The following is a 12,548-nucleotide window of genomic DNA, read 5'->3' as shown; positions in this document are numbered from 1 at the left end:
GACTGGATTATGGGACATGAAATGATGACTTGTGAAGACAGTCCTCTTAGCTCAAGTAGATACATAAAACTAAGTGGGCAGCTCCTGTCCGGAGGCGCGATGAGAAGGCAAAAAGGGACAGGAGCTGTTTGAATGGACTCGGGAAATCCAGGGTGGAAAGGAGGAGTGTGCTGTCACATTATTGGGAGAGTAGCTAGGATCACATAGCAATGTGTGTATAAATTTTTATATGAGAAACTGTCTTGAACTGTAAACTTTCACTTAAATCACAATAAAAAAGATTATCTCAGGACAATAGTTTCGGGGGTTATTTCTTATAGTAGATCTCACGTGAGGCTTCCAATGTTAAAATAATTCATAAAAAGCACTTTTTTTCTTTGCTTTTGTGACACTAATGTTAATCATAAATCAAACTGTGAAATCTTCAGGTGTCTTTGCTGCATGAGCCACATACTGTGACCCAACGGATCAGCAAACTGGACTCCTTAATACAGACATCAAGAGGTCCTGCTGTTGACTGTGAGTTCTCCTGCCTGGCTTGCTGGGAATACCATCTCGATTTCTGACATAGTGGCTGGCAGGAAATATACAAAAAGGCTGTCTTATTGCATAATTCTTAATACCAAATTTTATTAAATAAAACTGTTATTATCTCCCTATGATTTCATGACAGGTAGCAATTTATGAAAGGCCTAGCTTATTTGTAAAGCTATCTTTATCTGTATTTTTTAAAGCATTCATTATTCTCTATGATAAATTGAGTTCTGATCAAAGTGTTTTCTGCCCCACACAAGCAGATTGTATGAGAGAAATATCAGTGCACGTGGGTAAAATGAGTAGACACGCAGGTTTTAGGCTTGGAGTGGAGGGGACGATGGTGCCATTTATTCACGGAGGCCGGGAACACAGGAGAAGGCACAAGTTCTAGGGGGAAGATGGTGGGATCCGTGTTGGACGTGTTGCGTTTCCGGTGCCTGAGGAGGTGTTCAAGAAAGAGCTGGCTATATGGGGCTGGAACTCAGGTCTGGGCTGGAGACAGGGCACGCAGTTGGCAATTGAAGCCATGGGAGTGGCTGAGATAGGCCAGGGAGAGCAGGAGTCCCTCAGCGGCCGAGAACAGGGATGACACGTTTTTCCCACATCCATTTTTTTGTATTTCCCTTCAGCGCCTGCCATCATCACACAAAATGCCCACATCGACAGCTGCCAAAAACTACTTTTTATTCCCCACAGCTCCTCCCATCTTCCCGATAGCTACGGATGTAGGGAGAAGCCCCAAACCATTCTCCGCCGGGGGTGGGCCTACGCGGCGTTGACGTCACCAAAGAGGCGGGGCCTAAGCGGGCGGTCCCGCCCCAACGCGTGGGGCTCTGGTTTCAGTGCGGGTCCTCGACCGTGGCGCGCTCAGGCCAGGTGGAGCAGTCTGCGTTCGGCCAGCAGGCTCTGGGTGCGGTTGTAAACATCCTCCAGGGTGCTGGCGGCCCGGACCAGCGCGGCTCGCGCCTCCGTCTCTCTGGTTCCGGGACACGCCAGCTTGAGCAACCGGTCACGATCTGGGAAGGCGAGGAATGCGAGGCGGGCGGCCTGACGAATGACCCAGGGGTGGTGCGGGGCCAGGGCCGTTCCGTAGGCGTCGCTGCACTGCACGCCGGCGTCAGGGCCTTCGAGCGTCCCGGTCGCCACCCGCTGGAGACAGAGGTGGGACCAGCGCAGCGCGCGGTGCAGCAAGAGCATCGTTCGTGAACCCGAGGACCCGGCCGAGTCCTGGGGGGCAGTCCCAGGCCTCTCCAGCAGTCCTGTCTGCCGCTCCCATGCCGTCATGGCCGCCAGCGACGTGTAGTGCGCGGCATCTAGGCCGCGCAGCCTCGTCTCCAAGGCTGTGACCTTGGTGAAGGCCTCGCTTGTGGCGAAAGCAAAGATGGAGCCGAGGGGAGTTAGGAACCTGTGTGTTTGGTGGTGGTGGGGATGGGAGAGATGGTTTAAGAGAGGCCGATGGAGCCACAGGAAGCGGGGACTGGAGCGGGGCAGGGGGACCACTCACCTGACCAGCTCCCTCCATCCGGCCAGGTACTGCGACAACTCCACATCCCCTTCGGCGTTCAGACTGGCGCGGAATGGCCTCATCATTCGGCCTAGCGTCCCCTGGGGGCCCAGACACGGAGGCTCTTCCCGCTCCGGGTCCTCCAGGGGTCCGGACTCTTGCCGGACCTGGGGGATAGACATGAGGCAGGGGGATGGGTGCAGAACTCCCAGCCTGCTGGACATTTTTTTTTTTTAATTGTTGTAGTTTAAGTGAAAGTTTACAATTCAAGTTAGTCTGTCATACAAAAATTTATACATATGTTGTTATGTGACCCTAATTTCTCTCCCTATACTGTGACAGCACACTCCTCCTTTCCACCCCTGATTTCCCGTATCCATTCAACCAGCTCCTAACCCTCTCTGCCTTCCCATCTTACTTCTGAACAGGAGCTGCCCGTTTAGTCTCTTGTATCTGCTTGAGCTAAGAAGCATGCCGTTCACTAGTATCATTTTATGTCCCATAGTCCAGTCCAATCTTTGCTGCTGGACCTTCTTGGCCAAGCAGCCCAGTCGGACTGTGAAGAAATTGTTCCTGAGGTCTAGATGGCGTCGTCCCTCCTGCTGTACCCTTAGTTTCTAACGGGAGAGGGGGAAATGAGGGGGAAGACCCATTCTTCACCGGATCCTCGGTGGCTCCACATCCTCCTGATCAGAGTCCCATCTAGAGCTCCCAGCACCAGCCCTGGCCGGGGCGTACCTGGAAGGGCAGCGGTCCTTCGGGCTTGCAGGATTGTGCCCCGGATCCGCAGCCTGAGAGCGCTCCTGGGGAGAGGCGAGGTGGAGCAGTGAGAACTGGAGGCGGGGACATGGGTCCTGAGGGCCTAGGGAAGGGTTCCTCCCTGACCAGATGAGGGAAGGGGCCACTCACGCAGTATCCGAGTACTGAGATAAAGAAGCAGCAGCGCGAAGACAGCGAGAAAAATTGCGTGGTGGAGCCGGCGCCTCCGGGCCAACGGCCACAGCGTGACCCCCATGGCTGCTGCTGGGACCACCGCCCCCTCACCAGCCCCTAGCCAGTCCTATGTCCTTCTGCCTTCAGGAGGGGAGAGAAGACCGCGGTGCCAAAGGGTTAATAATTAACCCTAAGCCCCCCTCACCTGTGTCCTTTGCCCCAGAGGGCAGCTATCGGTGGATGAGGGACTAGATAAAGGGGATTTGGGGAATTGGGTGACGGTGATTTTCTCTGCATTTCCCTTCCCTGTAGGACCAGCTTGCCATAAAAGGCAGCCTTGGTATTGGGGAGAGAGGCTGGGGTCAGAACCAGCTCCCCCACTGAGCAATGCGTGGGCTCTAAATTAACTCTGAGCCTAGTTCCCTCCACTGTAAATTGAGGACAATAATTGGTACTTCAAAGGCCTCATGTGAGGATTAAATGATAATGTGTGTGAAAACACTGTAAATGGAAAAGCTTACCACAATTACTCCATAAATCTTTCCTATTTCCTATTAAGTTCAAGCACCGGGCACCTGGGATCCAGAAACACCCATTTGTAAATTCCCTATCCTATCCCTGGAGGACCTTGTCTTGATCTGGATACATGACCTCTCAAATATTTAGGTTTTATCCTTTTACACTTTTGTGGTTATTTATTTTATTTTTCAATTCCAGATACATTCATTGAGCCAAACTTTATTAGCTACTTCCACATGCCAGGCTGTGTACTAGGCTTCAAGAACACAAAAGTGCCTTCATAGAGCTCAAGGTCCACTGGGGAAGAATTTATTCTTTTGTCTTCCCCACTAGAATGTGAGCCCTGGTAGAGACAGAAGCCTCATTTTTCTTGGTTGCTGCTCTATTTCTAGCTCTTAAAATATTGCCTGGACCAAAGAACATTATTACTAAACAAATATGTATTGAATAACTGACTGAACATGTATGAGGCGCACACAAATAGGGAGCCGTGCCACCTGACAAATTTGAATCTTTTTTTTTAAGGCAAATTAGGAGTCCACCTGGTGGTCAAGGGGGGAAAGGCATTCTGGGAGAGGATACAGAACAGGGACAGAACTGTCCCGTGTCCATAAACTTCTTAGGATTGTTCCTCTCTCTCCGTGTGTATATATTTTCTTCTGTTGGGAAGAGGGGCTGTCCCAGATTCTCAAAGAGCCAGGATTCCAGTATCTAAGAAGACCCTTCCAGTTGGGCAACTGGTGGATTCTTGCCTCTCACTTTGATGCCCCCTCCATCCTGGAGGTCCCTGGGTTGCCCCTCACCCATCCTGTCCCTGGCCAGATTCCTGTGCCATCACTACCATCTCTAGCGCTGGTCTCTGGTTTCCCAGTGTTGGAATATTGCCCAGCTTGCTGGCCGTGGCCTTAGGCAAGTTGCTTGTCATTTTGGAGCTCCAGTTCTCTCATCTGCAAAATAAGAAGGGTAATTCCCACCTCCTAAAATGTTTTTGGGGATTAAATAAAATAAGCCTGCAAAGTGCTAAGCACAGTTTGTGGCCTGCAGTAAACGTTTAGTAGGTGGTGGTGATTTCAACCCTCCAGTTTGCCCTGCCCCTCCTCCTTTGACGCTGGGACTCTCGACCGAGTCTGCAGGATTCCGAGAGCGGATTAGTTTTGGATGTCACTTAATCCGGGTGGCCCTTCCCCAATCGGAGCCCTTGTGCGGTCAGGGGTGGTATAAACTCGCGTGAGGGGCCAGGCTCACGGAGGCTGCGGGATGGAGCTGCGCGCGGGGGCCAAGCTGCTGCTGCTGCTGCTGTTGTGGGTGACGCGCTGCGGACAGACAGGAGCAGGTGGGCCCAGTGGCTTCACGTCGGTCATCGAGGTGACTAATGGGGGCCCCTGGGGCGACTGGGCCTGGCCCGAGATGTGTCCTGACGGATTCTTCACCAGTGGATTCTCGCTCAAGGTGGGGACTCAGGCCTGGGTCCTGGAGGGGCGGAGACGTGCGGGACCCCAGAACCTAGGATGGCAGTTCTCTGACTCGTCCTAGCCCCTCTTCTCCCAGGTGGAGCCTCCCCAAGGCATTCCTGGCGACGACACGGCTCTGAATGGGATCCGACTACACTGTGCTCGAGGGAATGGGGAGCTCAACAAGCACGTGGTGGAGTCCCAGTCTGGAAGGTGAATGGGTGGTCAGGAGCCAAGTATCCCCTAGGGTGGGGATATGCCGTTAACCTCTGCTACACCCCCTCTCCCGGCAGGCAGGCACCTCCAGAGCCGTGGGGCAGTTTAGGTCTGGGGGTATGAATGGAAAACCTCGCACCTCTGTGGAGATCAGATGATTAGACCTAAGCCACCGAGTTCGTGGCTTTTCTGGCTGGGCAGTCTCAAGGGCAGGGGCAGTCTGAAGGTGGGTAGGGGGAGCCCGCAGAGCCAGCGCATCTCCTCTTCCTTCTCAGGTGGGGCGCGTGGAGTGAGCCTCTGTGGTGCCCGGGAGGCGGCTTCCTTGTGGCGTTTTCGCTTCGCGTGGAGGCCCCTGTGACCCCTGGGGACAACACGGCGGCGAACAACGTGCGCTTCCGCTGCTCCGACGGCTCGGAGTTGGAGGGGCCTGGCTTGGCCTGGGGAGAGTTTGGAGACTGGAGCGACCCATGCCCCAAAGGCGCGTGCGGCTTGCAGACAAAGATTGAACCGCCTAGAGGCCTCCGCGATGACACCGCGCTTAACGACGCGCGCTTATTCTGCTGCCGCAGCTGACGCTGTCACCGCCCTCTTCCCGGCTCCTAGGTTTATCTCACCTCGCGTTATTAAAGCTTCTGCATCTTGACTTTGGTCTCGCTTGTTTTAGGAGTGGGAAACTGCGTCTCCTTGTCTCCCTCCTGAACTAGTATTGGGCCAGGCCCACGTTGGAATTTGGTCGTAGGGGTCTATGGCAGGCTGCTGAAAGTTACGGATCCATATAATCCAGAATAACGCTTGTAAACTCACCATTTTGCATACAAGTTACGGAGGTCCCTGACTTTCTGAGGGCGTCTGCAGACACCCTTGCCCGCCTCAAGAGCCCAGGTTGTCCCTTTTCTGAATCACCAGTGACCCCAAATGAGGAGGAAACAAAGCTTTAATGGCCTTAAGTCTGCATTTTCTAGAGTTTAAGAAGTTAAAGTGTCCTTTTCCGGAGTTTCCAGTTTTTTCCCTACAAAGTCCGGTTCTCTGAATACCGATTCTCCCTTTAGACCTTTGCCCTTGCTGTTTCTCTCCGCCTGGAATCCGCCAGGTACTCAGATTATAGCTCAAATTTCACTTTTACAGTAAGATTTTCCTTATCTTATGAAAATAGTCCCTCTCTTAATCAATGACTATCCTATTACCAATGCAGTTTTTAAAAGAGCTTATCACCAACGGAAACAATCCATTGCCTCTTTCAAAAAATTGCCCGTCTCCCACCCCTAGCATGCTAAATTCTTTGAGAGCATGGGACTTGTCCGTCTTGTTTACCACTGTATTTCCAGGACACACTAATGCCTCAATAACTATTTGTTATTTAGGAAAATAAAAAGCGGGGTGCAAGAGCTTCAAACACGAGAGGCCCAAGTCCGGGTGTATCTTGGACACTCGACGCATAAGGTACACTCTGAGACGAGCAAGACAGCTCCTAACAGTTTATTCTAGCGAGCGGGGGGGGGAGGGAGGCGGGGGGTAGGCGAGCGTCCAGGAGCGAGCAGGTGTAATGGAGTGGCCAGTCGGTGGAGCCTTAGCTAGGGTTGCCCTGAAAAAAAAGAGAAAAGTGAGGACAAAACCAGTAGCAAGCAGGTTTCTTCTACTACCCTTCCCCACACTGCCCCACCTCCTTCTTCCTGCAATCGCCACAGAAGACACCAATGGCGGCGTTCACCAGCTGCACCCCGCACAGCACCACCTCCAGGCAGGCGGCCACCACTAGCAGCGAGAAGAGCGTCACATTCCAGGGGACCACACGAGGCGGATTGTCGCACAGGCTCCACAGACTATCGTTGCGCAAGTACTCTCCACTGTGGGCGGGGCGAGGTTACGTGAGGGAGGGCGGTCACTCGAGGTGACTTCTCCCCGCCCCCCGCCCTGCGCACCCGCACAGGGGGTTTGTGAAGGGCTTGGTTGGACCACGTGGAGGGAGCGCTCTTGAAGCCGAGTCTCGCCCAGATATCCTGGTCCTCGTGAAAAGGGCAGGTGGGGAGTGGTGGAGGATGCGGGGGCGCGAACACAGGCTAAGCCTTACTTGGAGTTTTCGAAGGGGTATTTCCACTCGCCGTTACTGAAGCACTGGGGTCCAGTCCGGAGTCCGGCTCCTGATACTGCAATGCAGTAGATGGCACCAAGAGCCCCAAACGCCGAGGAGAAGACCGAGCGAAGCATCTGAGTGCAGAATGGAAGGTGGCGAAAATTGTGTTGCCTCCTCCACTCGTGGGCCGATTAAGCCTAGCCATACCCCCTACATGACTGCAGTCTCTTTGAGTCACAGTAAAAATAATTTCCCGTCAAACCCTGGGGCTTGGCGTTAGGCTAACCCTAAGAGCCAGCGGCTGTGGAGGTTCATGGGGGGTGTAGTCCCCTCCAGTCAGGCCCACGAGGCTTAAGATTTGCCAGTTGGGGGTAGCGGTGAGGTGGAGCCTGCGGCTCTGCAGAGGAGCTCGTGTTGCTAGGATTCTGTAGAGGGGGTACTGGCTTTAGGCTCTGCGAGGCCGGTTCAAATACTTAGTTCTGAAACCCACCTCAATTTGGTCTTACCCTGCAGCGATTTCCACAGCAGCCTGCACCGCAGCAGCCTTTTCCCCCTGCCCGAACGGCTGTAATTCCTGGACACAGTACCTGTGGGAGGACAGTCGGTGTGATAACCTGTCCCCCCAGATTCTCAAGGCCTTACTTGCTTCAATACTTCCCTCCTCTGGGAAGCTGCTTGTGGTTTCCTCAGCTCTTTAAACTATTCTGTTATTGTTAGTTGGCATCCACTTGGCTCCAAATCATGGCAACCATATGTGTAACAGAATGAAACCTTGCCCCGTTCTGCGCCATCCTCACAGTCTTTGGTATGTTTGAGCTGGTTGTTGCAGCCACCAGGTCAATCCATTTTGTGGAGGGTTTCCCTCATTTTTGCTGACCCTTGGACTATACCTACCTACCTATCTGTTGCATCAAGTCGATTCTGACTCATAGCATCCTACAGAACAGGGTAGAACTGCCCCATGGGGCTTTCAAGGCTGTAATCTTTACCGAAGCAGATTGCCACATCTTTCTCCTGAGGAGTGGCTGGTGGGTTTGAAACACCAACCTTCTGGTTAGCAGCCAAGCGCTTAACCATTGTGCCACCAGGACTCCATCTTTGGGCTTTAGGAAGACCTTAGCTCTGTATCTCCTGGAGTGTTGTTGGGCTCTAATTTATAGTTATTTATGTACCTACCTTATCTCTGTCCTGACTGTGGCCTCCTGGAGGGTAGGGTCCAATATCATTATCTCCATAAACCTTGGCACCTGGTAGGTGCCCAACTGAATGAGAGTCAGGAGGCCTGCGATCTAATGCCAACCCTGCACTCATTTCACACTCTATGAATTGATTCATCTCTCTGGGTCTCAGTTTTGCCCTCTGTAAAATAAGTCTGCCAGTCCTACCTCACAGGGCTGTTGTCAGAATTTAATGTGATAACAGGTTGATTTGATGTCAAGACTGGCTCAGAGTAAATGCTCAATAATTGTAAATTCCCTCCTGTCTCCTCAGCAGCAGGAAGCAAGGAAGGAGTAGTGGAGTTGGAGGGTCTGGTGAGCTGGGATTATGGTAGAGGGTGGAGGAGTTTGTAAGGGGTGGCTCTGATGTAGAGTGTAGGATTCCCTGAGATTCAGCCTCTGGTCCTCTGTTCTTTCTCCCTGTGACCTCCCTCACAAAGCCCATCCCCTCCCATTGGCCCTGACAATAGTTGACTCCTAAATGGATGCCTCCAGATCCAAATCTAACTGCCCGAAGAATATATTCACTTGAATGTCTTGGTTTTACCTCAAATTCAGTCAAGCTCATACTAACCTCATGATATTCCCCAAATTCATTTCCCTTTGACTTTCTTGTCTCCATCATGGGAAATATCATTCGTCCAGGGTACTCAGGCTAGAAAATTGAGTACTCCTACACCCAGCCGGAACTCAGATCTTCTCAACTTTTCTCTTTATTGTGCTTTAGGTGAAAGTTTACAGCTCAAGTTAATTTCTCATACAAACATTCATACACATATTGTTATGTGACCCTAGTTGCAATCCCTATAATGTGATGGCACACTCCCCCTTTCCACCCCGGGTTTCCCGTGTCCATTCAGCCAGCTCCTGACCCTCTGTGCCTTCTCATCCTGCCCAGACAGGAGCTGCCCATTTAGTCTCATGTATCTACTTGAATTAAGAAGGACACTCTTCACGAGTATCAACTTTTCTTTAAATAGCTCTTGAATCTCTTTGACCTTCCTTCACCTAAGGTCAGTTCAGACATCACTTCATAGAGACCATCCTTGAAAATGCTATAAAAAGTGGTCTCCCACCTTGTCCTCTTTATGACAGCACCCAGCTTTATTTTCTTGATGGTACCTACTCTTATCTGAAATCATCTTTGCTTTATTGACTTTATTCATTCAACGACTGTTAATTGAGTGCCCGTTAAGTGCAAGGCATTGGCCCAGGCACTGGGCACACAACAGCCTTGCTCTCGTGGAACTTACACTCTTGCTTCCTTGATACTGTTTGTCTCACCAATGGGAGCACAAGCTTTAGGGAGAGCAGGGACCTTGTCTGTGTCCCTGTGGCATAGCACAATGCTATGGGAATGAATTTGGAGATGGTCTTCTCAGCCTTCTCAAGAGTGACTGTAGGCATGGTGGTGGGGGAAGCAGCTGTGTTGTTGGGGTTGGGAGGGCATCTTCCCCTGAAGCAGGCTGGTTAGGTTGTGCAGCAGAGTGTGTGAGAGGATAGGGATGGTTGAGGTTAGGGAAGGGGTGGGATGTGAAAGTGGGTGAGTGTGTAGGCTCGGGAGGAGTGTGCCCCCCAAGAGAGAGTTGAGGTCAGAGGGATGGAGTAGAGTCAGAAAGCCATGAACCCACAGAGGAGAGGGGGGAGTAGGAGAAAAGATCCTCGAGAATAAGAGGATTGTTGGTTAAGGAGAGGTATGCCCCTCTGTCTAGTAGAGGTGTAACCAGTCAAAGGGAGAAAGGCAAGGCTCCTCTTGGAGAACTTTCCTCAGTCAACTGTTCTGAGAAGTGGGGAACTGGGCTAGGTAGATCTTTTGTCTTTGCCCCATGAAGATGTTAAGCTAGCTTGATCTTCAAAAAGTTCCCCTAAATGGCAACCATTGTGAGGATGATGCCGGACCAGGCAGTGTTTTGTTTTGCTGTACCTAGGGTCGCTATGAGTCCAAACTGACTCAACAGCACCTAGCAACAACAAATGGGGAGGGAATTGAGGATGGGGGTTAGGAAGTCCAGGAAATCTGTATCTCCCCTTCTGCAACTTATGCTGACAGGTCCTAGCCTCAGGGAAGACTTGAGGGCACCTTCTCCCTCATACCGACCTAAGTTCTGACTATTCTTAGCATGCACAGAGTTAACAGTTGACACAGAGTCGATTCCGACTCACAGTGACCCCATGAGTATAAGAGTAGAACTGTGTTCTATGGGATTTTCAGCGGCTGATTTTTCAAAAGTAGATCGCCAGGCTTTTCTTTTGAGGCTCCTCTGGGTGGATTCAAACAGCCAAACTTTTGGTTAGCAGCTGAATGCATTTGTACCACCCCAGGACTCCAGAGCACAGAACAGGCATCCAGAAATGTGAGCTGAGGGTGAATAGATGTGGAGGAGGGGAAGGCTGACACTGCGCTGATAGGTCAAAGTGACGGATCCGTGATGTCGCTCCCTGGCTCCAGACGTGGTCACTGCACCCCACCCCTGTGCCCATTATTGTCTTGTGCTGATAACCTGCCACACAGCCAGCTACTGCTTCTGCCTCAACCCTTGTAGGGAGGTGTACTCAGCATCTGTCCAACTGAAGTAGTGGGTGGGGGATGGGTAAAAATATGCTCCCCTCTGGAGAAGGGAAGCTGTTTAGAGCAGTGAGACTTCCTTCTTCTTTGGCTCAGACATTCAGCTCAAGGCTCTGAGGCTGTGCTCCAGGACATTCTACAGATGCTCAGCAGTGGGTGGAGGGTGTGTGTGTGTGTGTGTGTAGAGGGAGGTGAGAAGGGAGTCCCCACCAAGCCATGTCATCTCTTCTCTAGCATCCATTTCTTCCCCTCTCTCCATCTTCCCAATTCAGAAGCCCCTTAGAATGGCGCCAACACCCTGGCCCTTCTCCCTCACCAGCCTTCTCACCATCAGGCCACCACCGATGAAGCCTGCCATGAGCCAGACGTGCCAGCTGAGGTGGTTGGTCCAGCCAGTCTCCCCATTCGGTACCAGCAGGAGGGCGTTGGCCACGATGCAGGCCAGGGAGAGTGGGATGAGGGAGAGCCCCAAGAATCGGGAACACTTTCCTGTGCACATAGCCAGGCAGTTAGGAAGGGCAGGCAGCAAGTGAAAGTGAGCCGAAGGTTCCCAGGTCCAGAGGAAAACAAGGCTGGAGGGAGGAGCAAAGGTCAGGGAAGAGGCGTGGCAAACGCTGGCAGGATCAGAATGATAAGAGAGAGTGGCAGGAGGCACACAAGTTAGAGAGGTGGAGGCGGAGGGGCTGCAGCCTGGAAGGGGAGAGGAGGATGTGGTGGAGGAGGTAGGGGAGCTTATCACACAAAGGAAGTTGCCTGGGGTCAGTTTCTTCTTCCTCTTGATCTGCACACACCTCTCCACAGCCCCTCTGGTGGTTCCTTACCTGCTTTGTGGCTTAGCCAAGCCCCTTAATGTTTCCAAGTCTCAGCTGCCTCATCTGCGTAATGGGTATAGTGGTGTCGCTTGCCTCGTGGGCAGGTTGTGCAGATTAAGCTGGGATGATGTGAAAGGTATTTTGTGAGCTAGGAAGCACTAAGCAGATGTATGGTATGTATGTAGTAGCAGCCCAGAGAGGGTTCATCCTGGGAAGAAATTAAGAAGGTGGTAGTGGGCATCCATTGTCCTTTACAACGTTCACTTCTTCTTTTGGTAGGAAGCATTTCAATATTTAATTATCAAACCCATCCCCTGTTTCTCAGAGTGGGCTTATGACTGAGGCCTGATTGACGGAAGCATTCCACCCCCTGGCGTCAGTGTTTGATTCAGTGATGGTCATATAACCCAAGCCAGTCCCGTGAGAATCAATTTCTGTTTTTTTTGTTGGCATTCTGAGGTAAAGAAAGCCCTATTTTTGTTGGGGTGCTGACATTGTTGGTAACATATTGTCGTCGTTAGGGAGGGCCTGTTCAAGAGTGAAGTCAATACAGAAGAAAGGACAATTGAGGGATGGATAAAGACTAGTCCTGATGACACCACCTGAGCTTGAAGATCCAGCTATGTCTGAAGCCTGAAAGTTCCTTGGACAGTTTTGATTACGTGACCTTGTTTGAGTTGTATTTCTGTCCGTTACAATGTAAGGAGTCTTTTTATTAAAGA

The 12,548-nt window shown here is 51.7% G+C and overlaps 3 protein-coding genes across 3 annotated transcripts; 1 reads left to right on the top strand and 2 right to left on the bottom strand.

Annotated features, from left to right (window-relative positions):
* Positions 1–1,404: 1,404 nt before the first annotated feature.
* GLTPD2 (glycolipid transfer protein domain containing 2) lies at positions 1,405–3,056 on the bottom strand. Its single transcript, XM_004376227.1, has 4 exons — positions 2,951–3,056; positions 2,780–2,844; positions 2,042–2,208; positions 1,405–1,942 (listed from the first exon to the last, which is right to left on the bottom strand). Exons 1-4 carry the CDS (start codon positions 3,054–3,056, stop codon positions 1,405–1,407), a joined length of 876 nt encoding a protein of 291 aa, XP_004376284.1.
* Positions 3,057–4,750: 1,694 nt separating this feature from the next.
* VMO1 (vitelline membrane outer layer 1 homolog) lies at positions 4,751–5,733 on the top strand. Its single transcript, XM_004376078.1, has 3 exons — positions 4,751–4,942; positions 5,042–5,157; positions 5,436–5,733. Exons 1-3 carry the CDS (start codon positions 4,751–4,753, stop codon positions 5,731–5,733), a joined length of 606 nt encoding a protein of 201 aa, XP_004376135.1.
* A 994-nt stretch (positions 5,734–6,727) lies between these two features.
* Positions 6,728–11,536, bottom strand: TM4SF5 (transmembrane 4 L six family member 5). The gene is made up of 5 exons (XM_012555460.2): positions 11,343–11,536; positions 7,738–7,818; positions 7,229–7,365; positions 6,821–7,004; positions 6,728–6,742 (listed from the first exon to the last, which is right to left on the bottom strand). The coding sequence occupies exons 1-5, from the start codon at positions 11,511–11,513 to the stop codon at positions 6,728–6,730; spliced, it is 588 nt and encodes a 195-aa protein (XP_012410914.1). The 5' UTR covers positions 11,514–11,536.
* Positions 11,537–12,548: the final 1,012 nt, after the last annotated feature.

Source organism: Trichechus manatus, unplaced genomic scaffold (genome assembly GCF_000243295.1).
Source record: "Trichechus manatus latirostris isolate Lorelei unplaced genomic scaffold, TriManLat1.0 scaffold00040, whole genome shotgun sequence".
NCBI lineage: Eukaryota > Metazoa > Chordata > Mammalia > Sirenia > Trichechidae > Trichechus > Trichechus manatus.
Note: the sequence above shows the minus strand (reverse complement) of the source record. Positions and strands in the feature narration are given on the sequence as shown.